General features: G+C 47.4%; 1 protein-coding gene across 4 annotated transcripts in view; it reads left to right on the forward strand.

The window, feature by feature from the left end:
- Nucleotides 1-26,944, forward strand: part of MAGI3 (membrane associated guanylate kinase, WW and PDZ domain containing 3) — a 336,183-nt gene that overhangs the window by 301,272 nt on the left and 7,967 nt on the right. For all 4 annotated transcript variants that reach the window (XM_030221928.1, XM_030221929.1, XM_030221930.1 and 1 more), the window contains exons 16-20: nucleotides 3,325-3,510; nucleotides 7,155-7,257; nucleotides 10,067-10,175; nucleotides 11,940-12,083; nucleotides 17,410-17,548. In XM_030221928.1, the coding sequence (XP_030077788.1) occupies nucleotides 3,325-3,510; nucleotides 7,155-7,257; nucleotides 10,067-10,175; nucleotides 11,940-12,083; nucleotides 17,410-17,548 (681 nt within the window). The remainder of the gene's footprint in view (nucleotides 1-3,324; nucleotides 3,511-7,154; nucleotides 7,258-10,066; nucleotides 10,176-11,939; nucleotides 12,084-17,409; nucleotides 17,549-26,944) is intronic.

The following is a 26,944-nucleotide window of genomic DNA, read 5'->3' on the forward strand; positions in this document are numbered from 1 at the left end:
TCTGTGCGTGCGTCTGACGTCCTGCACGTATAACATGCAGGACGTCAGACGCACGCACAGAAACTTGATCAGATCATTCAGCAAGCAACGCCACACGGCCGAGAAGAGGACTTCAGCTGGCGAGGGTTGGGGTCCCCCGCCAGCAAAGGTACGCAGTGGGAGAGGGTTGGCGGTGGGAAGGGGGGGTCGAGAGGGTTGTCGGCAGGGGGGTCCAGGGCCAAGTCTACGGGCGTCCAGGCCCCCGTGGCCCCACGTAGCTACGCCACTGGCTTGGACACTAAGGGTGCTGTGAACCGAAAAAATTTGGGAACCCCTGCCATAGCCGGTTAAGTGCTGAACCCCCCCCCCCCCCCCCCCCCCAACTGGCTATGTTTTCACTGGAAATTCAGTGCCGGAGGCCAGAAGTGGCTTGGCATTTCCATTTCCAAGTAGAACACTGGCAATGTTAAGCAAAACACTGAACACAGCCGGCTGACTATTGAGCCCTGAGGATTTTAAATGTGTGAGAGCCAGAATTGTTAGTTTCGATGCTCCCCTTGTGTGATGACAGTTTTGGGACGCATTGTACTCGGCTCAGTTTTGTGCTGAACTTGTGTTTATAAACTCCACCTGGAGCGAGTTTATCCCTAGAAGTGGTAATCTGGTGTGGCTTGAAGTATTCTTCTAGTCAAAGCTGATATTAATGTAAATGTTAAATGTGTGGCCTGCTGGCATTTCTCTTGGTTTCCAAGAACATAAATACATTTTTAAAAAATGAGGGGAGCTCTTGCTGCTGCTGTTTTAAAAATGAATTTTTCTGCTTAACTATTTACCCTTTGGCTTCTGGATGGCATTTTCAGAATCTTCACTTGCTGAGCTCAAAATGAGCACTTTCATTCCACACGCTCAGGCAGGGGCAGATTGACAGTGCTCTGGGCCACCAGGCAGTAAGAGGCTCCTGTCGTCCCCCCCCCCCCCCCCCCCCCCCACTAGTGCGTCCTCTCTGACCCTGGCGGTCTTATGGCCTCTTACATAAGTACATAAGTAGTGCCATACTGGGAAAGACCAAAGGTCCATCTAGCCCAGCATCCTGTCACCGACAGTGGCCAATCCAGGTCAAGGGCACCTGGCACGCTCCCCAAACGTAAAAACATTCCAGACAAGTTATACCTAAAAATGCGGAATTTTTCCAAGTCCATTTAATAGCGGTCTATGGACTTGTCCTTTAGGAATCTATCTAACCCCTTTTTAAACTCCGTCAAGCTAACCGCCCGTACCACGTTCTCCGGCAACGAATTCCAGAGTCTAATTACACGTTGGGTGAAGAAAAATTTTCTCCGATTCGTTTTAAATTTACCACACTTCGGGGGCAGGAAGGAAACCTACTCTTTCCTGCCCACTGCCCGGCGTCGCCGCGTTTTCAGGATTGCTGCCAAGACTTCCTGCAGTAGTCTTGCGGGTCTCGGCAGTCTGAGCAGCCAATTTGAAAATGCAGCGGCGCCGGACAGACTAGCGGCAGTGGGGGTGGTTTTCCTGCCCCTAAAGAGACCGCTAGACTACCAGGGCCCTTCAAGTTGGGACTGGAGGGATGTTAGTGTGCAAGGGGTGAGAGAGCCTCTGAGCGCCCCCCCCCCCCCCCCCCCGAGGTTTTTATTTATTTATTGGGATTTATTAACCGCCTTTATGAAGACATTCACCCAAGGCGGTGTACAGTAGGTACAGTTTAACTTCAAACTTAAAATTTTGTTAACAGCATTACAAGAGTAAAATGAACAAGCTTCTCGGCCCTCGGGCACCTACCTGGTTGCCCGAATGGTCAGTCCGCCCTCACCAGTGGTGTGCTGGAACAGGCTCTCACAGGCTCGCAAGAGCCGGTTGTTAAGTTTTTAAGAATTTTGGGAGCCGGTTGTTAAAGTAGGGTCCTCCATGGCTACTTTAACAACTGGCTCCCAAAATGTGGGCTTGGGCCCCCTGCTGAATTCTCTTTTACTTTGCTGGTGGGGATGCTGAGCCCTGCCAGCCAAGTAAATAGACTGCTGCTGTTCCCCGCTCCTTGTTTCCAGCTCTGAGCAGCAGGCTGGGACTTCTCCAGCATGTGTGAGAAGTTTCAGCATGCTGCTCAGAGCAAGACGTTGGGAGTGGTGGCAGTCCATTTATTGGCTGCCAGCAAAGGTATGCCTAGCGTGCCTGCAGGAAGGGAGGGAGGAGAGAGAGGCAACTGTTGCTCCCCCCCCCCCCCCGCCACCCCTGGCCCTTCCAACTGCAGAACTGGCTATGTCCAGAGAAAGAGCCTGTTGTTAAAAATTTACCAGCACACCCCTGGCCCTCACTCAGGTTTGTGCAGAGCAATAGAACAGAAAACTCAGGATTTGGAGGAGGACTAGCTTAATGGCCATTGGCGTGGGCCAGGGCCACCAAGAGAATGGACTGGGCCCTTGGTAAGGCTGTTCCTGGCCCCCCCCCCCCCCCCCCCCCCTTGGTCGTCGCCCCCCTCCGTCCACCACTGGGCCGGGCTCCTCTGAATTCAAATCAAAACGCCTCAAGTTTAACTATGCAGTGCTATAGGGTATAGTTCACCTGTTTGGATCTTAATGTTGAAGGATATTGTCTGTTTGTTTGCAAATACTGTAATATGGTTTATGGTTGACTTCATATTACAATAAAGAAATTTTCAAAAAAAAAAAAAAAAACGCCTCACCTCAACCTCGCTCTGTATGAAAGAAGCGCAGCAGAGGCAGTCTGCAGATTGCCTCCCTTCGGGCCTTCCCTCCCTGTGTCCCGTCCTCGTCTGAGGTAACTTACGCGCTGGCAAGACACAGGGAAGGAAGGCCCGAAGGGAGGCAATCTGCAGACTGCCTCTGCTGCGCTTCTTTCACACGGAGCGAGGTCGAGGTGAGGCGCTATGATTTGAATTCAGGGGGGCCCGGCCCGGTGGTGGACGGAGGGGGGGGCTGGTGGAGGGGACTTCGGCGCCGGGCCCCCCTTGGAAGCCCAGGCCCGGGGAATTTTGTCCCCCCTGCCCCCCCCCTCAGCGGCCCTGGCATGGGCTGATAATGGAGGGGGAACTGGGTTCAATCCCCACTGCAGCTCTTTGTGACCTTCCACTTCCCCAGGTAGAAAACTTAGATTGTGAGCCCACTAGGGCATATGTTGTACCACGTAAAGGCAGTATATCAAATCCATGACCTTGTACCTTTTTGTTGAATTGCCCTGTGCCTTAAACTACGAAGTTTTTTTTTCTTTGCTTGGAAGCTGAAAGCTGTCATTGGAGAAGTGTGTGGAAACCAAGCAAAATAAGCAAATGAAAAACAGACCTCTCTTTTAATTTGTGCTCCTGTAACCCAGTGATTCCTCATAAGATTGGGCGTGTTATCGAAGGGAGTCCTGCAAGCCGCAGCGGGAAGCTGAAGGTGGGGGATCACATTTCAGCGGTGAATGGCCAGTCCATTGTAGAGCTCTCCCATGATAGTATCGTACAGCTGATTAAAGACGCCGGAAACACCGTCACGCTCACGGTCCTCGCTGAGGAAGGTACGTACATTATGTTACACTAGGCTCGCACTGCTGCATAGGAGCCAGTTCTGTGGGGTGCTTGAACCCCCCTCCCCCCCCCCCAAACAAAAAAAATATTGGGCAAACTCCTTGTGTGTCTCACTTTGAGGGGTAATTTCTGATGCGTTTAGCACTTCCAATCATTTTGAAACGTTGGCTCCTACGCACAGCTGATTTTTATGCTTTGGGTGAGAAACCTGTTCGTTGATCTTTTCAGTTGGAGAATTTGGTGAGGAAGAAGAGGGGATGGTTGGTTGGTTGGGGTTTTTTTTCTTTTTTTTTTATAATTCTTTTTATTAACTTTTTTTTTTTACATACATCCCATATAGCTAAACACATTTATCACAAAGCTTTCTCATATATGAATCCACAACCTCCCTCCACCCCCCTAGGCATCTCAGGTATACATCCAACTCCCCCTACAACAGAGCATCCTCACTATACATATGTCACCCCGTTAATCCTCGCCATTCCACATAGGAGGACCATGTTTTTGCAAATCTGACCATGCCCCCTCGCCTTAGGGCTGTAAGTTTGTCTTTAATCAATACTTGATCCACGGTGGGAGTCGCCGATTGCTTCCAATATCTTGCAATTAGAATCCTGGCTGCAGTTACAATGTATGATAGGGGCCCATGACGTAAGCCACGTCCCTCCCTTAACAGGTTACTTCCTGTTCCGGGGCAGAGAAAGCAGGGAAGCAGCAGAGCCGACGCAGCTCCCAGTGACGTGCACTGGAGGCGGATCGGCCCTCCCGCCTGCCCCCCGCTGAAAGGTAGGGTACGTTTCGGGGGGGGGGGAGCGCTCCGGAGGGGGGGGCGCCGTGCCCTGCACCCGGGGTGGGGGGGTGCGCAGCGGCGACCCGCCCCAGGTGTCAGGCACCCTTGCTACGGCACTGGGGCAGGCATAGATGCCTCTGAGGGAGAAGAAGGGATTGTGGAAGCTGGGCTGTTGGTTTGCATGGGCAGGCTGGATATTTGGTTAGTACCGAGTGGCAGAAGTGTGCTTGGAGTGTCAGAATGTTCATTGAAGGATACTAGAATTAAAAAAAAAAAAAAAAGATACGACATTGCCCAAAACATATTGTTTATGCTTTCAACAGTTGTGCTGCTGTAAATTGACAGGAATGAAAAATGGTGAATGTGGTGTAATCCCCCAGGTGTGGTCTAGATATGGGGGAGGGGGGTTAGAAAGCTCATCGTTGAATTTCAGTTGGCTCGGACCCACAATTCTTTTGGAGTGATCTTTGGACAGAAACGGAATGATCAACACGAACATCGCACACAGGGTATCTGATCTAGAACTGGTCATAATGCCACAAATGAACCAGGCCATATGCATGTTTTATGTCCGTATTTAAAAACTGTGATGTGCCACAGTACAAACCAACGTTCTAAAAGCCCATCTCTTCAATGTCGCCTTTGGCACCTAACCACTACTCAAGAAATCTAGACTACCCCAACTTGTCATTTCGTCCTTTAGACTGTAAGCTCTTTTGAGCAGGGACTGCCCCCCCCCCCTTTTTTGTTAAATTGTACAGCGCTGCGTAACCCTAGTAGCGCTATACAAATGTCTAGTAGTAGTAGTACATAGTAACATAGTAGATGACGGCAGAAAAAGACCTGCACGGTCCACCCAGTCTGCCCAACAAGATAAACTCACATGTGCCATTTTTTGTGTATATCTTACCTTGATTTGTACCTGTCTTTTTCAGGGCACAGACTGTATAAGTCTGCCCAGCACTAGCCCCTCCTCCCAACCACTATCTCCGCCTCCCAACCACCGGCTCTGGCACAGACCGTGTGTCTGCCCAGCACTATCCCCGCCTCCCAGCCACCAGCCTCACCTCCCACCACCGGCTCTGGCACAGACCGTATAAGTCTGGCCAGCATTATCCACGCTTCCCAACTACCAGCCCCGCCTCCCACCACCGGCTCTGGCACAGACCGTATAAGTCTGCCCAGCACTATCCCCGCCTCCCAACCACCAGCCCCACCTCCCACCTCCGGCTCTGGCACAGACCATATAAGTCTGGCCAGCACTATCTCCGCCCCCCCCAACCACCCGCCCCGCCTCCCACCACCGGCTCTGGCACACTGCCTATAGAGCACCGTCTCAATAGGGAAAAATCCCATAGCAGACCAGCTCCCCAGCTAAATCACGCCTACTTCAGGAAAAAAAAACAGGTCTTTCTGTTGCTAGCAGGCATCTCGCTCCCTTATTATGACGCCATCATGGAAAACATCCAAACTCACAACATAACACACACAATCCTATATAATAAAAAGCACCGGCAGCATTGCAGTGAAGCCTGAAGCCCTGGTGTTCGTAGGCTTCGTAATAGCTCCGCCCTCCACAGGAATCGCACCACTCGCTCTCAAAGCCCCGCCCTCGGAGCCCTGCCGTCCTATGAGCCCTCCATTCGTAGGCTTCGTCATCGCTCCTCGCTGTCATAGCACTGCCCTCGAAGCCCTCCCGCTCTCGGAGCCCAGCTAATCAGAACAGCCAGCTGGCTAAGTTGCTTGCGCCGTCTTCCGCTCTGCCGTCCCTCGCGCCGTGTCCCGCCCTCCCGCACTCCGAGCCCTCCTGAACAGAAGAAAGAGCCGCTTCTCACTCAGTTCCTCGAGCTGCTCAACAAGCAACCGCCTGAATCTGTCCCTCGCGCTGAAATCCTCCTCCCGCTTAAAACTTGACGCCTCACTCACTTCCTCGCGCATGTCTCTCTCTCCTAGCGCTGAAATCCTACCTGCACTAACTGATCTGACAGGACTCGAGCTGCAAAGAGCCCGCCCGTCGCTACAGCAGAACAGCTGCAGACTGAAGAAAACCTGTGTGTCTCTCTCTTTCTCTGTCTGACAGACACAGACCCCATCCCCCACTGGACCTGTCTCTCAGTGATACACCCACAGACACTGTGTATCTCTGTCTTCCACTGTCTGACACACACTCTGTCTGACAAACACTCTGATTCTCTCTCTCTCTCTGTTTCACACAGTCTACACCCTCCCCCCACCCCAACCAACCATTTCAGCTTGTCTCTCACTCATGCACACACAGACACTGTGTATCTCTTTCAACTCACTGGCACACACTCAGTCTACACTCGCATCCAGTCTCACTCTCTCTCTCTGTCACACACACACACTCACACATTCACTCTTTCCCTCTCTCTCTGTCTCTCACAGAGTCACTCTCACACACTCTCTCTCTCAAACATACACACTCCGAGGAAATCTTGGCTAGCGCCCGTTTCATTTGTGTCAGAAACGGGCCTGTTTTACTAGTGAAGTATAAAAGGGGCCTTATAAAGAATTGTAGATATTTAACACAACAGGAATTATTTTTATTATATGATAATATTAACATGACCATTACCTTTCGAGCTTGAGTTTTGCTTTTCCCCCTTTTGGGAACAAAGGAGAAATGAGGAAATTTTTCCTCACCTAAATTTCCTGCTGCATCTCTTCCAACTTTCAAATGTGGGTCTTTATTGAAATAACACGATTCAAAAAATGCTCAGAGTGCAAGTTACCTTGTGCCTTTTAACCTGTTTTCATGGCACTGTTGTCTTTTCAGTTTTTTATGCCATTTCCATACTGAGTTTTGGTTTCTGCTTTTCTCAGAGCACCGAGGACCATCTTCTGGGACCAACTCAGCTAGGCAAAGTCCAGCCCCCCAGCACAGACCCATGGGGCAAGTTCCGCTCAACCAGGGGGCCCTCGATAGGTGAGCTTTAGTTCCTGTCTCGTTTTCAGTGGAAACTCATTTTCTGCAATAGAGAGAGAGAGAGAGCAGGAATTCTTCAGCCACATTGTCAGAGGATTAATATCTGTGGGCTCAATGAAGGGAAAATATTTTAATGGAAAAACACTTTGGTTAACCCCGAGTAACGAAATTGTCTTTGCAATTGTGTAGTTCTGCTGTGGGGATCGATTTTACATAGTAACATAGTAGATGACGGCAGAAAAAGACCTGCACGGTCCATTCGGTCTGCCCAACGAGATAAACTCATGTGCTACTTTTTGTGTATACCTTACCTTGATTTGTATCTGCCATTTTCAGAAGTCTGCCCAGCACTAGCCCCGCCTCCCACCACCAGCTCTGCCACCCAATCTCGGTTAAGCTTCTGAGGATCCGTTCCTTGTCAACAGGATTCCTTTATGTTTATCCCACGCATGTTTGAATTCCGTTACCGTTTTCTTCTCCTCCACCCCCGCGGGAGGGCATTCCAAGTATCCACCACTCTCTCTGTGAAAAAACACTTCCTGACACTTTTCTTGAGTCTGCCCCCCTTCAATCTCATTTCATGATTTTAGTTCCTTACAGTGGCGATCCTAGCCAGCATGACACCCGGGGCGGATCGCCCCCACGGCGAAGTGACCCCCCCCCCCCCCGGGTGCACGCCGCTGGGGGGGGGGGGGTGCCGTGATGCGCGCCTGTCAGCTGAGTTTGTTAACTTCGCTGCAGCTCCCTCTGCCCCGGCTGGAACAGGAAGTAACCTGTTCCGGGGCAGAGGGAGCTGCAGCGAAGTTAGCGAAGTTAGAGAACTCAGCTGACAGGCGCACGCCGCGGCACCCCCCAGCGGCGTGCACCCGGGGTGGACCCCCCCCTTGGTACGCCACTGGTTCCTTAGCATACAAGCCTATGTGTATCAGGAGCTTGTTCCATCATCCACCCTGGATGGTTCATCAGTAGATGGTCCACTGGATCAATAACAGTGGTATCCCCCCCCCCCAACCCCCATTCTCTCTCTGACCCTCATTACAACTAGCGTCAGCCTTAAGAGATTTGAAATACTTGTATAGATGTGGAAACCAAACTATGCCAGAATCCTAGAGCGGATCCTCTTTAAACAGATTGAGGGGATTTCACACAGTGATGCTAGACAAGGTCGTACAGTGCCTCTGCCTGGGTGAGAACAGTTTTTACTTTTTTCCCAAGACATAAGAACATAAAAATAGCCATACTGGGTCAGACCCAGGAGGGGAGGAGTGGCCTAATGGTTAGTGCAGTGGGCAACCTGAGTTCAATTCCCACTGCAGCTCCTTGTGACCTTGGGCAAATCACTTAACCCTCCATTGCCCCAGGTACAAAAAGCTTAGATTGTGAGCCCTCTAGGGACAGAGAAGGTACCTGCATATAATGTGTACAGCGCTATAGAAATGATTAGTAGTGATAGAGCAATGGTCCATCCAGCCCAGTATCCTGCTTCCAACAGTGGCCAATCCAGGTCACAAATACCTGACAGAACCTCAGAATAATAAAATTCCATATAGAATCCCAAAAAGTAACAAGATTCCATGCTAACAATCCCAGTGCAAGCTGTGGCTTCCCCCATGTCCATCTCAATAACAAGACTGTGGATTTTTCCTCCAGAAACTTGTCCAAACCTTTTCTTTTTTTAAACCCACTGTAACCACATCCTCCATTAACGAGTTCCAGAGCTTAACTATTCTTTGAGCGAAAAAATATTTCCTCGTATTTGTCTTAAAAGTATTTTCACGTGTGTAAAACCCCTGCTGTGGAGTACCAGGAGGATCAGCGTACAGGAATCTGAGGTGGAAGAAAACAAACTTAAGTAGCAGAGTATCGCATCCAGGCTTGCCATATTCTATAACACTGTGTGCGAATTCTAGGAACGCCCCTGACTCGCCCGTGCACCTCCCGTATCAACACCAGCTTTTGAATCCGCATGTAAAAATATATGCGCGCTTCTGTATAGAACACGACGTGTAGATTCAAATTGGTGCCAGTAAGTGATTTGTTAGCCTCCAATCATTGACACCAGTTCCCTTGTTCAATTAAGAATTTACCTCTTAATGCACAATTAACTGCTTTTACCACATTCTCTGGCAATGAATTCCAGAGTTAATTACAAGTTGAGTGAAGAAATATTTTCTCTGATTTGTTTTAAATTTACTACTTTGTAGCTTCATCGCATGCCCCCTAGTCCTAGTATTTTTGGAAAGCGTAAACAGGCGCTTCACGTCTACCCGTTCCACTCCACTCATTATTTTACATACCTCTATCATATCTCCCCTCAGTCGTCTTTTCTCCAAGCTGAAGAGCCCTGGCCGCTTTAGCCTTTCCTCATAGGGAAGTCGTCCCATCCCCTTTATCATTTTCGTCGCCCTTCTCTGTACCTTTTCTAATTCCGCTATATCTTTTTTTGAGATGCGGTGACCAGAATTGCACATGGTATTCGAGGAGCGGTCGCACCATGGAGCGATACAAAGCACCTGCCCATCCCACTCATGGGGCCGTTTTTGGAAGACCCCGCACTTCGGTTCTTCCCCCTTCATCCCTGCCTCTCTTGCCTCATCTGCTGGCTTCAGTCTAAAGTTAATTCTTATTTAGATATGTAACATGTTGTCGCCCATCCACCCCCCCCCCCCCCCCCCCCCCGGACGTTTTGTTGAAATTGAGGATATGGTTAATTCCTAGGGCTAAATGCAGAAAGAGTTTTTAGCCCCCCGCCAACCTTCTACGGGTAAATGCCTGTAAAATAATTGCCGTTTTTTTCTCTTCCCTGCAGAAGTCTGCAAGAGATGGAGAGCGGGAAAGGACTCCCCTGGCCTGACCAGAAGCACCTGCTGCAGTCTGATGCTGGGCTGAGCTTAACCGCAGGGAGTCGACACTCACAGGTATTGAGTAGTGCCAGCGGTTCCAAAGAGGGGAGGGGTTGGGACGTCAGACTCGCAGAACGAAGCCTTGCAGATCAGTTGATCTGCAAGGCTTTGTTCTGTGAGTCTGACGTCCCGCACGTACAACGTGCAGGACGTCAGAAACAGAAGGAAGCCTTTTGCGGAAAGAAGAGGACCTCGTCTGGCAGGGGTTGGGGTCCCCCGCCAGCAAAGGTAGGCGACGGCGGGTTGGCAGCGGGAGGGGAGGTACAGAGGGTCGTCAGCAGGGGGGGGCAAAGTTGGTGGTGGCGGGGTCGGCAATGGCGGGGGGGGGGGGTCGGCGGCAATGGGATGTGCCCCCTCACCTCGGGCTCTGGACCCCCCTCCCGCCGAAGTCTGGCTATGCCCCTGGTTGCATGTACTGTTACTTTAACAAATAGACTCAGCCGTTTACAATCCTGAGGGAAGGGTGGGTTAGGGGAATGGACAGGGTGGGAAGAAAAGTGTTAAAATGTTGATGATAGGATTACTGTTCTGCTCTTAACTCAAGACGATATATTTTGATATATCGTCAATAAAGATGTTGAAACATAAAAATGGAATATCAGCCAGAAAGTTTAACAGCTCAGCAAGTGGAGTCAGGTGGTTTAACTTCAGACATATGACTTTTTTTATTATTATTATTATTTCTGCAAACTGGCTTTTTGTGTTTGATTGCATTTTATAATTCATTTATAACATGTATTTCCTCAGTGTCCTGGGGACCCTGATGCACTAAGGCACCAGCGTTCTGGGGATCATGTCCCGGCACAGAAGTATCCCTATTCCTTCCCCCAAGTGATTCATAGAACTGAGCCCCTCTCGCACCCCTGCATGTGCTTCATTGCTCTGCTCAAATACTTTGGTTTCTCTTTAGCTGGAATAAAACGACACAACACTCAGCCTCTTCTTGGCTGGAATACAGGTGAAGGGTCCTGTGCTTTGAGGCCACGGTGGTGATTTGACTTTTTTTCCCCCTGAAATTGAGAATCTGTACAATAGGGAGGATGGAGTGAGATTAAACATCCTTCCACTTGATTCCCCCCCCCCCCCCCCCCCGGGTCCACGATGTAATAATATTGCCAAAACAGGAAAATTAAACCTACCAAAAGAAAAGTGTTAATGGAGTGGACCTGGAATGTAAGAAATAAGTACATAAGTAATGCCACACTGGGAAAAGACCAAGGGTCCATCGAGCCCAGCATCCTGTCCACCACAACGGCCAATCCAGGCCAAGGGCACCTGGCAAACTTCCCAAACGTACAAACATTCTATACATGTTATTCCTGGAATTGTGGATTTTTCCCAAGTCCATTTAGTAGTGGTTTATGGACTCGTCCTTTAGGAAACCGTCTAACCCCTTTTTAAACTCTGCCAAGCTAACCGCTTTCACCACGTTCTCCGGCAACGAATTCCAGAGTTTAATTATGCGTTGGGTGAAGAAACATTTTCTCTGATTTGTTTTAAATTTACTACACTGTAGTTTCATCGCATGCCCCCTAGTCCTAGTATTTTTGGAAAGCGTGAACAGACGCTTCACATCCACCTGTTCCACTCCACTCATTATTTTATATACCTCTATCATGTCGTCTCTTCTCCAAGCTGAAAAGCCGTAGCCTCCTTAGTCTTTCTTCATAGGGAAATGGGTTAAGAAGCAACGTTCAGTGCAGGGTATTGATATCACATTAAAACTTGTTAATTGATTAGACTTAACACCTGGTTCTGTTTGGATTTTCCTCCTGTTAGAGCCTCGGCTGCTATCCGGTGGAGCTGGAGAGGGGCCCCCGGGGCTTTGGGTTCAGCCTGCGGGGCGGAAAGGAGTACAACATGGGCTTGTTCATCCTGAGGCTTGCTGAAGATGGACCGGCTATTAAGGACGGGCGAATTCATGTAAGTTGGCTATGGAAGACGTTGCTGCTTTTCAGTTGGAGGCTAGTCGGACCGTCCTGTCCTCAGGACAGCTGGCTGTCAACTCTGTAAGTGAACAACGAGGAAACTCAACATCCTTCATGGAAAAAGGTGAACTCTCTGGGGTCAGTATTCGGCCAGCGGCAAGTGAGCGGTTTTTAGCTGCCGAGGTTATTCCCAGATATAAAATAAATACATACACACACAGGGTTTAATTTTTTTTTTTCTCTTATACAGATTTACAATTTTCACATTATATGGCAATTGTGGCAATTGTGTTTGAAGTTGAATTCATATAATTTGAAGTTCACAGGTGTCAGTAACCTATCAGGCTACCGAGCATGAATAAACATTTATGTTGACTCTGAACAGTCACACTGTGCAAATTGTAAGATAATGATACCTCACGTTCCATGAAAAATAGTATGGTTAGGTAATTGCCTTCAAATAATTATCAGGAGAAGGTGGCATTGCACTGAAAAATTAGCTTTTAGTCATGCATAGCTGCAACACATGTTTTTCTGCTCAGTATATTTTAACAGAAGTTCAGACCACGTGTCAGCACAACATCGTGAGACTCTGTGCTAGGGATTCTCAACCTGTTTTGGTTCCCTCATACCTTGAACTGATCGGTGAAACCCTCACACCCCTCCCTTTCTAAACCACACGTCCACTAGCGATAACTGACAGCTACATACATATGTTAGCTGTTATCATGTTGTTAAAATTACAGTAGTACATGGTTATTCTACAAAAGACTTTACTCTTAAAGGTACAGTGCTACGTAAATTGCTCATAATATTATTGAATAATGTACCTGTGAGAAAATAAGTGAAGTTTCCAGCCTGAAGAATTTACCCAGCTATTAAGTTACCTGGGCAAATTTCTTTGAAAACTGCCCTAATAACTGCTTTACGTCTAGAAAGTTTCAATAAATTGCCTGAGATTTCAAGACTCTTCACTGCACCCCTTTTGACTGCTTTCCGCATCCCTTGAGGAAATGGACGACCACTGGTTAAGAACCCCCCCTGGTTTCTTCAACACTTCAGCATAAGCACAGAGCTGGGCAACCTCCTCAGTCGTATTATGAGTTATGCCAGCCTTTTCCTATTGGACTTCAGTGCGTAGAAGTGGGCTAGGATTTGTGCGCTTGGGCTCACTCTGAAAACAGAGCAGATTTGATTTAAATTGGATTTGAATCGCTAGTCAGGGAGATTCTTCATCGATACATGAGACTTAATCTTCCTGTTTTTATTTTAACTGTTCCTCTTGTGCACGCTGACACTCAGCGGTCTCCGGTGCAGCCGCGTTCGCTAGCTTGCTCAGGAGGAGCAAGAAGAAAGAAGAGCAGGGGGCAGGCTGCAAACGCGGCTGCGCCAGAGACCGTGCTGAAGAAGGCTTCGGCTGCCAGGGGTTGGGGGCCCAGGCCCCCATGATCCCCCGTAGCTACGCCCCTGCTTCAAACCCCCTCCCCCAACCCTGCATTGATTTGATTTTTATTTATTCATTCATTCTTATATCCCACAATTATCCAAAAACATGTTTCGGTTCAATGTGGCTTTCAGTTTACAGTGAAGAAAAATTGCAGTTGTGTTATGCAGTTATATAACAATATCAAACGGCAGGTCTCCTTCTAGAGAGAGGTGACGTGTTCATGCGTGCGTGTGCATGCATGTGCGCGTGTGCACCACCTGCAATAATAGGCTTCTTAGATCTCTCTTTATTTCCATAAACTGATGTCGATGAACATGTTCTTAAAATATAATTACTATAATTAGTTATAATTTTGTATCATAATACAGAGCTGGGTTTTTTTTTAAACAACATTTTTGAAGAAAATGTTTTTCTTTTGTGTCTCTTTGTTTTTGTTTTCAGAGGAGGCTGGATAAATCTAGTTTGTTTTGTGTGAGCTATTACGAGTTAGATGGTGGCTGCTGGTTGGGGGGGGGGGGTGGCAAGGATGACAAAGTTGCATTCTGGGATCTGTAATAATCCTGTTAGGGCAGATGGGGGGGGGTAGCCTAGTGGTTAGTGTAGTGGGCTGAGAACCTGGGGAACTGCAGCTCCCTGTGACTACTACTAATAACATTTATATAGCGCTACCAGCCGCACGCAGCGCTGAACACTTGACATAGAGAGACAGTCCCTGCTCGAGCTTACAATCTAAGTAAAACAGACAGACAAGACATTACGGGCAAGCCTATTTATTTATTTATTTATTTATTTTTGTTGCATTTGTACCCCACGGTACTCTGTAAGCCACGTTGAGCCTGCAAATAGGCGGGAAAATGTGGGATACAAATGCAATAAATAAATTACTACAGTAAACATGTACTCACTCTGCTGCTCCCCAGTATCTCTCCACACTCGTCCTTCCCTACACCCCTTCCCGTGCACTCCGCTCCATGGATAAATCCTTCTTATCTGTTCCCTTCTCCACTACTGCCAACTCCAGACTTCGCGCCTTCTGTCTCGCTGCACCCTATGCCTGGAATAAACTTCCTGAGCCCCTACGTCTTGCCCCATCCTTGGCCACCTTTAAATCTAGACTGAAAGCCCACCTCTTTAACATTGCTTTTGACTTGTAACCACTCGCCTCCACCTACCCTCCTCTCTTCCTTCCCGCTCACATTAATTGATTTGATTTGCTTACTTTATTTATTTTTTTTGTCTATTAGATTGTAAGCTCTTTGAGCAGGGACTGTCTTTCTTCTATGTTTGTGCAGCGCTGCGTATGCCTTGTAGTGCTATAGAAATGCTAAATAGTAGTAGTAGTAGTCTCTTGTAACCAGAGCTAATATTGTGATGTCATAATGCCTCAGGCCACCAATAAGAGCCAACCTCATCAGTGATGTCACAATGGCTTGATTGTCCTATACTTGGCTCACTTTTATTACATAGCTCTTTGAGCAGGGACTGTCTTTCTTCTATGTTTGTGCAGCGCTGCGTACGCCTTGTAGCGCTATAGAAATGCTAAATAGTAGCAGTAGTAGTAGTAGAAAAGTCAAGTTTTTGGAGCTATAGATGTTTCAAAAAGGTGGTGGTTTTCTTTATTAAAATTGATATTATGCTTATCTCTTTATTCTGGTAAATGTAAGTAAGTAAAAGGTTCTCATTACTTGTAGCAAATACACTTATAGCTCTTCGGAGGAAAAGGCCTCGAGAAACCCCTTGACTTATAAAAAGGTCAATAAGGAGTTGGACTTCCTCATCATCGGCCAGAAAAACCTCCGTATGGAATACTACTTTACTGTAGTTTTAATTCAAACTTTTAAACTCAGCCAGTCAAAGATTAAATGAACTTAGCTTAATAGTCGATCTCTGCATGTATTTATTCTCTTGTTGACTTTGACCGTGATCAACGGCGGCCAGCGTTTCGAATTTGCATATTCTGCTTCAGGATCACTGGACAAACAATTGCCGCTCAGTTTTCTCTCTGTTGCATCTGCCGGCAAACTCCGAAGACTTATAAGTGTATTTGCTACAAGTACTGAGAACCTTTTACTTACTTACATTTACCTGACAAATTTAGGTATCTCACCCCCACTTTTACTGTTGAGCATAGTCCTCTCTCTTTATTCTTACATTCCAATGAAATCTTCTTATAATTTTACATATTATTGTAAATTGCTTTGACTTTGAACAGTAAAGGTAGGTAAGACAAACGGTCATTAAAATGACACCAGTGACATACAGAGAACTTTTTAAAACCAGTTCCCATCTTGAGCACAATAAACTGAGCTCAGTCTGGTTGGGTAGATCATAATAGCAACTTTTCTTGTGGAAACGTAATAGGCCGTGTTCCTGGCTGGGAGTTCTTTCACAGTTGTGGGCCAGAATAGACATGATTGCGGGTTTTTGTTCTCTCTGCCTGTTGTAACGAGGGCACTAACAGCCCCTCATTTTGTGGTCTCTCATGAGACCATGGTCGGTCAGTGGAAATGGAAGGGGCAGAGCCTTGATTAACCCTAAGTGCTTTGAAGTGGCATACGAATGTACTAGGCAAGACTTGAATATCGCCAGAAAGGGGTTAGTAACTGGCCGTGCCATGAGACTGCAGGCATGGTGTCTGCAGTTAGCAATAGAAGAGAACAGCTTACCTGAGAAATTGAGGTGAGGAGGAGTGGCTTGGGGGAGGTGAGAAAGGACTAGGGTTACCATACGTCCGGATTTACCCAGACATGTCCGGGCGGGTTTTGCCAGTCCGCCCGTTGTCCGGATTTCTGGACAAACAGGTGGGCGGGCGGTGGACCTATCCTAGCCTCTCCTCCCCTTCTCATACTTACTATCTACTGCCCTGGTGGTCTAGTGACCTCTTCGGGGCAGGAAAAAGCCCCCTCTTTCCTGCCCAGAGCGCTGCCCTTGCCCTGCATCCTGTTGCTGTGTGACGGTCTCGGGATTCAAAATGGGCGCCGAGAGTTGAAGCGGCCTCGCAAGACTTCAACTCTCGGCGACCATTTTGAATCCCGAGACCGTCACAGCAACAGGATGCAAGTGCAGAACATCAGAAACAGAAGGAAGCCGTTTGTGAGAAGAAGAGGACCTCGGCTGGCGGGGGTTGGGGTCCCCTGCCAGCAAAGGCAGGCGACAGTGGGTTGGCAGCGGGAGGGGGGGGGTCGGGTGGGTCATCGGCAGGGGGGTCCACGGCCAAATCTACGGGGGCCCAGGCCCCCGTGGCCCTACGTAGCTACGCCCCTGCTCCAAAGGAAGAGGAAGAAATCATATGAACCAGGAATGTCCTTTTCCTTCTCCAGCACTTCCACCAGCTCTGTCACTAGCAAGGCTGGTAGCACACCTCCCTCTTCACAGAACAAACACCTGTGGCCTCCCACGTGCTCTTGTGCTGGAGGGATTAACCTTGGGTATTCTCCCAGTCCATGCTGGTTGTCTCTTCTGAAACTGGCAATTCAGCAGGCATGTCCAGCCCTTCCTCTTTGTAATCCATTTCCTCCGGTAACTCTGCTTCCTTCTCTCCCTCTTCCAGCTTCTCTCCTCCTCCTTTCACAGCTGGAAGGAACCTGATACTGATTACGTAGCCATGGGAACTGGGCCGCCTCCTGGCTGTTTCTCCCCCTAGTGGTAACCGGGGAAAACTGCTCTCTATCCCCTGAGCTGTCTTCCCTTCCGCTTTTTCTGTGAATCCCTCCCAGGGTTTCTGGCCCACCCCTGTCTCCTCGGGCCGCACGGGATTCTGGACATTGTAGTTCTGCAACACCCTGCTTTTTCCTATATCCCTGCCTACCTGCCTTATCAAAACCTGCAAGGAAATTAAAAAAAAAATCTAAAGATGTTCTCTGTGTTTTATCAGGTTGGCGACCAGATCGTGGAAATCAACGGAGAACCCACACAAGGGATCACTCACACTCGAGCCATTGAGTTGATTCAAGCTGGAGGCACTAAGGTTCTTCTCCTGCTGAGGCCCGGATCAGGCTCGATTCCGGACCATGGTAAGGCAGCAGCGTAGCTGAGCTCTCTGGCGCTGTCGGTGGTGGCCTGTAATAGTGCAAGTCAACATGAATCAGGGGGAGGAAGAGTAAGGATAGTTGGGTGGGCTGATTTCATTACAATGTTTTTCCAGTTCTGTACATCAGGAGCCCCCAGCAGAAAAAAGTGTTTGTAGAGTGGATTTGTTGCACAGCTAATGATACCAGAGCATGTTGTAATGCTGCGGTTTTTGCATAACCAAATTGTACAATAGTCTCTTCCTTTAGCCGGTGAAGTTGGCGATGGGGACCCTGGTGTCTGCTGCTGCAGTTTTGTACACATTTGAAATGAAAACGGGATTTTTTGCAGAGAGAGAGAGGGAGGGACAAGGATAACTCTTGAAAACAAGAAGGTTATGAAGGACAGTTTTGATGCATTTCATATACATAAAGGCTGCAGATAACCTTGGCTAGGAATCTTGGGTTGTCTGGGGGAGTTTGCTTCCAAAGATATATCTGGCCTGTAAAAAGTACAGTTCAAAATGAGCTGTGTTCACAGGCGGGCGGCAGACACAACTCCACCTCTCTACGGATTTTGAGTTGTTAAAACGGCCAGATTTTATCCATACTAAAATGCTAAATTGCTGGGGCCTGGTAGATAAAAGGCTGGGCTCTTCTGTTTACAGCTGAAAATTCATCTTAGTTTACAAGCTTAAGAATTTAGGGAGTCGTTAGTCAAAGTGATTAAGTGGGCGGGAGGGGCTCTGACCTGCTTAAATCGCTCTTGGCCGCCTAACTGCTGATATTCAGTCAACTTGCATTTAACTGGGCAGTGCAGCTCAATGGGGCCGGTCCGGAGCGGTAGAGGGGGCGGCATTGGGGAGGAGACAGTGTTTATGCAGGTGCCGGCAGTAACATAGTAGATGACGGCAGAAAAAGACCTGCACGGTCCATCCAGTCTGCCCAACAAGATAAACTCATATGTACTACTTTTTGTGTATACCTTACCTTGATTTGTACCTGTCCTCTTCAGGGCACAGACCGTATAAGTCTACCCAGCACTATCCCCGCCTCCCAACCACCATTCCCGCCTCCCACCACCGGCTCTGGCACAGACCGTATAAGTCTGCTCAGCACTATCCCCGCCTCCCAACCACCACCCCCACCTCCCACCACCGGCTCTGCCACCCAATCTTGGCTAAGCTCCTGAGGATCCATTCCTTCTGAACAGTATTTAGAGGTGGAAGCCATTTTGGATTCACATCCGTTAGGGGCAGGAGTGAGTGGGCTTGGTTCTTGCCCCCACTGTCACTGTTAGACCACCAGGGACCTTAGGTAGGCCCAGGGGAGCCTATCCTGGGTTGGAAATGGGGATGGAAGGGAGGGTGTGTGGACCATGGGAAGGGGGAGTGGAGGGAAATTGGAATAATTTTTTTTTACGTGCCATCCTGGTCAATACTTAGTCGGAGACCACGTAACTGAGTATCGGCCAGGACCCACTTTAGCTCCAGTGACCAGGCCACATGTCATCAGCCAAAGATATTCAGCGTCGGAGGCCGGACGTGGCCCAGCACTGACTATCCAGGGCTAATTTATGTGGCAACTGTAGCCATTTTAAAAAACGCTGACCGCTGCCGGCTGAATATCGACTACTTATAAATTTAGGCCTACCATTCATTTGCTTAGATTTGAGCCTAGTGCTAAGCTCCTAATTTTTTTTTTTTACCCCACCCTAAATTGGCCCCTGTTGCCACCCACTTCTTACGCTCCTGAATTTAGATGTTAGTGAAATTTTGAATAGAAACCTAGGCACCCAGCCCTACTAAATTTTCAAAGAAGCTAGTTGAGGAGAATAACTCCTTTTGAATATTGTGCTCCTAGATTTTATCCATATAAGGCTAGATTCTATATACGGCGCCTGAAAAATCTGTGCGGAAAATCCGCCTAGACATGTTCTCTAAATTATGTCTAAATTTTATAGAACCGGCTTACCTTTCCGTGCGGTATATAGAATACACCCAGCACCACTGCACACGACTACATTTGGTTGCGTCTGTTTAGGCTATGTTTTTCCTGGAGTAAATCCCGACTCCTAAATTAGGCACAGAGCCGGGTGTATTCTAGAACATGCATGGGTTGTAGAAACGCCCCGCCCATGGCCACACCTACTTTTCAACTATGCGACTTAGAATTTAGGCACAGCACTTTACAGAATACAATTAGCGAGTTGTGTGCATAAATCTTAATGCCAATTAGTGCTGATAGTTTCTTGTTAACATCCAATTAACGGCATTGATTAGCTAGTTAAACAATTAAAGTTATGCGCATTGTTATTAGAATACGTGCAATTTCCACGTGGAAATCGAGCAGTGATATATAGAGTCTAGGGGGATAAGGGACCAGTATTAGGAAGGAGCAAAGTCATTACTCATTTCATTTTTTTTAAGCCTGCCGAATAGCAGACCTAAGCAAGGGATAGTGCCTGGCACGGTCACCACTTACGCATACATTCAAACCATAGCCACTGAGGGGGGGACAAAATTCCCCGGGCACGGGCCTCCAAGGAGGGGCCCGGCGCCGCAGTGCCACCCGCCCTCCATCGTCGACCGTCTGCCCCCTGCATTGAAATCGCAATCTCATCTCCGTGAAAGCAGCACTGCAGGCAGCAGAACACCTCCCTTCGGCCCTCCTTCCCTCCCTGTGTCCCACCCTCGTCTGACGTAACTTCCATGAGGGCAGGACACAAGGAGGGAAGGAGGGCCAAAGGGAGGCATTCTGCTGCCTGCAGCGCTGCTTTCACGGAGGTGACACTGCGATTTCAATGCAGGGGGCCCAGCCCAGTGGCGGATGCAGGGGGGAGCGGCGGCAGCGACCTCGGGGGGCGGGGCGGCGAGGGCTGCAGTGGCGGGGCCCCGGGGGCGGCCTTGCCCCGGGCCCGGCCCAGTCTCTCGGCGGCCCTGATTCAAACCACTACTGAAATGGATAGTGCCACTGAGTATAACCTGAAAAGGTGGCTGCCGTAGCTTAAAATCAGGCCTGAGGCCTACTGTGCATCAGGAGAGGAGTTGATTTTTGTTTATAAATTCCCTGTCCAAAAACATGCAACGGGCAGCCCAGATATGGGTAGGTGGAAATTCTGCACACATCCCAGCCTTGGCGGAGTAATTTAGGTATTGCCGTACAGAGTGAGCCCGGATTGTCTCTGGGGAAAAGTTGACTAATGTAGCAGATCCAAAAGGTTCTGAGTGGCCAATTTTTCATGTCATAGTAACATAGTAGATGACGGCAGAAAAAGACCTGCACGGTCCATCCAGTCTGCCCAACAAGATAAACTCATATGAGTATACCTTACCTTGATTTGTACCTGCCTTTTTCAGGGCACAGACCGTACAAGTCTGCCCAGCAGTATTCCCCGCCTCCCAACCTCCAGTCCCGCCTCCCATCACCAGCTCTGGCACAGACCGTATAAGTCTGCCCTCCACTATCCTCGCCTCCTCCCAACCACCAACCTCTCTTCCCCCACCTGCTCTGCCATCCAATTTCGGCTAAGCTTCTGAGGATCCATTCCTACTGCACAGGATTCCTTTATGCACATCCCACGCGTGTTTGAATTCCGTTACCGTTTTCATCTCCACCACCTCCCGCGGGAGGGCATGCCAAGCATCCACCACCCTCTCCGTGAAAAAAATACTTCCTGGGCCCATAAGTAGTCTGACAAAGTTACACGTTTGAACATCTGTAACTCTCTTATTTTTTTCCCACATAAAGAGGATGGGGTTTGGACTGTTGTATTACAAATCGTTTGCTCTAACAAGAGCTCATTAAAACCTCATCATTTGTTTCTGGTCACAACTGTGGTTAGTTAATATTCTCGACCAAGTTCAACGAACAAGTTGTAGGTGAGAACTTTAATGAACTGATGACATAACCTTTGTGACAAGCTTTTTAAGAACTGTTCTCCCTTTCCCTTCGTACTAGCCATCTGAGGTTAAGAGGGAATAGGCGTAGGAGTAATCTAAGAAAATATTATGTCACAGAAAGGGTGGTGGAGGCGTGGAATGGCCTCCCGGTGGAGGTTGTGGAGTCTAGGACTGTGTCAGAAGTTAACAGGCATGGGATAAGCGCGTTGGATCGCTTAGGAAAAGGAAGAGTTAGGGGTTACAGAGGATGAGCAGACTGGATGGTCATATGGCCTTTATCTGCCGTCATATTTCTATGTTTCTATTCCACCAATGTCTAAGAGCCAACCTCATCAGTGATGTCACAATGGCTCAACTGTCCTATTCTTGGCTTACTTTCCCCCCTTAGTGTGTCAGTCTCTGGTAACCAGAGCTGATATTGTGATGTCATAATGCCTCATTCCACCAATGCCTAAGAGCCAACCTCATCAGTGATGTCACAATGGCTCAATTGTCCTATTCTGGGCTATTCCCCCCTTAGTGTGTTTCAGTCTCTGGTAACCAGAGCTCATATTGTGATGTCATAATGGGAATAGGCTTAGGAGTAACCTAAGGAAGTATTATTTCACAGAAAGGGTGGTGGAGGCATGGAATGGCCTCCCGGTGGAGGTTGTGGAGTCGAGGACTGTCAGAATTTAAGAAGGCGTGGGATCAGCACGTTGGATCGCTTAGGAAAAGGAAGAGTTAGGGGTTACAGAGGATGAGCAGACTGGATGGGCCATTTGGCCTTTATCTGCCGTCATGTTTCTATGAGGAGAGCACCGCACTCCTCAGTGGCGTTCCTAGGGGGGCTGACACCCGGGGTGAATCGCCGATGCGCCCCGCCCCCCGGGTGCAGCGCCCCCCCCCCCCCCCGGCGAAAGAACCCCCCCCCCCCCCCACGCCGCTGGAAGTAACCTGTTCCGGGGCAACGGGAGCATGAAAACAAAGAGCTGAAAGGCGCGTCGCACCCCCCCAGCGGCGTGCACCCAGGGCGGACCCCCCCCCCCATTGGTACGCCACTGGCACTCCTGAACCTCATCAAAGACATCTGAACTCAAAAGGCCTCGACTACAATTTTTCAAACCTCTAAGACAATGTTAGTAAAACTGCACCAGCAGACCCCAGACTGCCTTCTCCTTTGCTCTCATCACCTCACCAAACCGACAGAAGGAAGAGACTATTGGCTATGAAGGGACCTAGTAAGAAAATCATCAGAACAGAGTAAGAAACCGTGTGATGTCATTAGCTTATGTGTTAAGGGTAACGCAAGACATTTTGGGTTCATAATGCAAGTTTCAGTTCTATTTTAAGTTTTCAAATGCTTCTCAAACAGGTCTGAAATTGCCACAGCAGAAGCATTATCAGTCCTGTGTACAGTGCTGAGGGAAAAGTTTGTGAATTCCTTAGGCGGTCTGTGTTTCAGTACAGTTTATACTGAAAACATGCTAAATTCCAATAAGAGAGCAAAAAAGAAAACCCCACCACTGAATGAATAACTCAAACAGAAAAGATAATATTTTGGTTATTTATTGAGCCAAAAGATTCAGCAATAAATATCTTCCTGTGAAAATGTATGGGATTTCTCAATCAGTAACTGGCTGTACTTTCATCTAAACATTTCTCATAGCTGCTGTTCAGTCTCTCACATAGCCCTGAAGGAATTTTGGCTCATTCTTCCATGCAAAATTGTTTCAGCTCGTAACAGCTGAGGGTTTCTTTGCCTGAGCTGCTCATTTCAGGTCTTCCCACAACAGTTCAATAGAGCTTAGGCTGGAATTTTTGATTTGGCCAATCTAAATCTCAAAATCTCTTCTGCAGCCGTTCTGTACTAGATTTACTTGAAGGTTTAGGGTCGTTGTTTTGCTGCATTGACTCGCTTTCGGCTTAGCTTTAGCTTGTGGATAGAGGGACTTGGCAGAATTTATGGTTCCATCAATGATCTGATCCAGCAGAGCAGCCTCAGACCATGAGACTTCCACGACTATGAATGACAGAGTGAGGTTCTTTGTTTAAAAGACAAAATGTTGATCTGTCCAGAGCCTTCAAAACTGTGACAGAACGAGAGCCCTTTATATACTTAAAGACCCGACATGGGCCGTGTTTCGACGTAACAATGCCTGCTTCAGGGGTCTAATATCAAAACATCATATAAAACATATTTAAAATCACATAAATCAAAAAAACTATAAACATAGAAATTATCTGGTACATGCAGAAATGAGCACAAGTAACATAGTAAATGACGGCAGATAAAGACCTGAACGGTCCATCCAGTCTGCCCAACAAGATAAATTCATTTTACATGGTATGTGATACTTTATATGTATACCTGAGTTTGATTTGTCCTTGCCTTTCTCAGGGCACAGACCGTAGAAGTCTGCCCAGCATTGTTCTTGTACTAAAAGTTCTGAAGATTCTGGAATCCTAAAGAGTTACAAGATTCCGGAATCCTAATTAGAGGCAACATTCCATGTAGAACCCCAAAGAGTAACATAGTAAATGATGGAAGATAAAGACCTGAACGGTCCATCCAGTCTGCCCAACAAGATAAATTCATTTTACATGGTATGTGATACTTTATATGTATACCTGAGTTTGATTTGTCCTTGCCTTTCTCAGGGCACAGACCGTAGAAGTCTGCCCAGCATTGTTCTTGTACTAAAAGTTCTGAAGATTCTGGAATCCTAAAGAGTTACAAGATTCCGGAATCCTAATTAGAGGCAACATTCCATGTAGAACCCCAAAGAGTAACATAGTAAATGACGGCAGATAAAGACCTGAACGGTCCATCCAGTCTGCCCAACAAGATAAATTCATTTTACATGGTATGTGATACTTTATATGTATACCTGAGTTTGATTTGTCCTTGCCTTTCTCAGGGCACAGACCGTAGAAGTCTGCCCAGCATTGTTCTTGTACTAAAAGTTCTGAAGATTCTGGAATCCTAAAGAGTTACAAGATTCCGGAATCCTAATTAGAGGCAACATTCCATGTAGAACCCCAAAGAGTAACATAGTAAATGATGGAAGATAAAGACCTGAACGGTCCATCCAGTCTGCCCAACAAGATAAATTCATTTTACATGGTATGTGATACTTTATATGTATACCTGAGTTTGATTTGTGCCTTGCCATTCTCAGGGCACAGACTGTAGAAGTCTGCCCATGACTCTTCTTGTACTAAAAGTTCTGAAGATTCTGGAATCCTAAAGAGTTACAAGATTCCGGAATCCTAATTAGTAGCAACATTCCATGTAGAACCCCAAAGAGTAACATAGTAAATGACAGCAGATAAAGACCTGAACGGTCCATCCAGTCTGCCCAACAAGATAAACTCATTTTACATGGTATGTGATACTTTATACCCGAGTTTGATTTGTCCCTGCCATTCTCAGGGCACAGACCGTAGAAGTCTGCCCAGCACTGCTCTTGTACTAAATGTTCTTGAAGGTTCTGGAATCCTAAAGAGTTACAAGATTCCGGAATCCTAATTAGTAGCAACATTCCATGTAGAACCCCAAAGAGTAACATAGTAAATGATGGAAGATAAAGACCTGAATGGTCCTCTAGTCTGCCCAACAAGATACTCATTTTACATGGTATATGATACTTTATACCCGAGTTTGATTTGTCTCTGCCTTTCTCAGGGCACAGACTGTAGAAGTCTGCCCAGCACTGCTCTTATACTAAGTTCTAAAGCTAAAGTCGAACCCCCTTAAAATTTACACTCAGCCCATCCCTATCTATTCAGTCACGATCAGGGCGTAGACCGTAGAAGTCTACCCAATTGCTGATATCCATGCATGTAACGTACAAATGTATGTGCTATATGGAAGTGCCCCACATCATACCCCTCGAAAATAAAGTGATGCATTATAGATACGGTCAGGAACCCCCCCTCCTCCCCTCCAAACAAAATTCTCACATTCATTGAAAAGGATACATGCATACGTGTTAGAAAGTTGATATTTACATGTAGTAAAGTTATATGTCAAATTAAATCAAAAAATATATGCATGCAAATCATCATATAAACATACATTGCATGTGACAGTGATGCAATATACACCCATTAGTGTCTGAGACATTATCTGCATGCTGTAATGTAGGTAAAATACCACAATATGCAGTGAAGGAAAAAGTTTAGTATACATTAAAGTTCAATAACCATCTGTGATGTGCACACTGTTAAAAAACGTGAGATGTAAGTTGTAGAAAACCAGAATCTGCCTGTCTTACTCAGAATTACAATGCTCTGGAAAATACAGACAAAACAGGTGAAAAAAATCCTACGTAATTCCACTATGGAAAAAGAAAATAGGGCTCTTTTACTAAGCCACGTAAGCGTCTACGTGCCCCAAAATGAAGTTACCGCATGGCTCTTGCGGTAATTTCATTTTTGGCGCACAGCCGAAAAATAATTTTCGGACATGCGTAGGTCATTACTTCCCGGTTATCGCGTGAGACTTTACTGCTAGGTCGATGGCTGGCAGTAAGGTCTCAGACCCAAAATGGGATTTACGCCCATGTTTTCGTTGGTGTAAATGGATGCATGTAGCTTCAGGCGCTGAAATATCAACGAAGTGCATTCTTTAAGCAGTGCCTAAATCTAGGGACCGATTATAGATATGCTTAGTCGGCTCTGATTTCAGCACCGATATTTTTTTAGGCACCATATATATATAATTTTATTTATTTATTTTTTGCATTTGTATCCTACATTTTCCCACCTATTTGCAGGCTCAATGTGGCTTACATAGTACCAGTGGCGTTCGCCAAGGCCGGTAGAGGAACAGGTACAATGTGATATTGTGGTCGAGTAAGGTTCGTGTCCACAACCCATGAAAAAGAACTGTCCAGACATCAGCTATTCTTTTCCTTAGGTGTCTGGATCATGGTGGCATGATGAAGTTCTGCTAACTTCTAAAGTGAAGATAATCCTCAAAACCTTTTTGACCTTTATTTAGGACAGGGCAGGGGCGTAGCCAGACCTCGACGGGAGGAGGGACCAAAGCCCAAGCACATTTTGGCCCGCCTTCCCGCCACTGCATAGTAGGTACCTTGGCTGGCGGGGGTCCCGCGCTGGTTTCACATTGCCTGGCGCCCTGTTCTGTTTTCAGTCACTGTGCACTCTCGTTTTAATGAAACTGAGCATGAGCCAAACAGGGGGCCCGACAGCCAATTTGGGGAGGGGGCCCAGGCCCCCGTAGCTATGCCACTGGGATAGAGTGTCCAGAATTAGCCATACATATTTATGTGCTGCAGATATGTAAAGCCAAAGCTAAGAAAAGGTGGGGTTTACATACTGTATCACACAGAGATACTTAATAATGAATAAATCAAAATGTATTCCTTTTGTCTGAGTTATCTAGTGGCATTACCGTTCTCTGGTTAGCTGCTCAAATACAGCTTATCCTAAAGGGTTCACAAACTTTTACTCAGCACTTTGTCTGGATGACATAGTCCTGGCAGTTGCTCTG

This window comes from Microcaecilia unicolor, chromosome 12, assembly GCF_901765095.1.
Source record: "Microcaecilia unicolor chromosome 12, aMicUni1.1, whole genome shotgun sequence".
Lineage (NCBI taxonomy): Eukaryota > Metazoa > Chordata > Amphibia > Gymnophiona > Siphonopidae > Microcaecilia > Microcaecilia unicolor.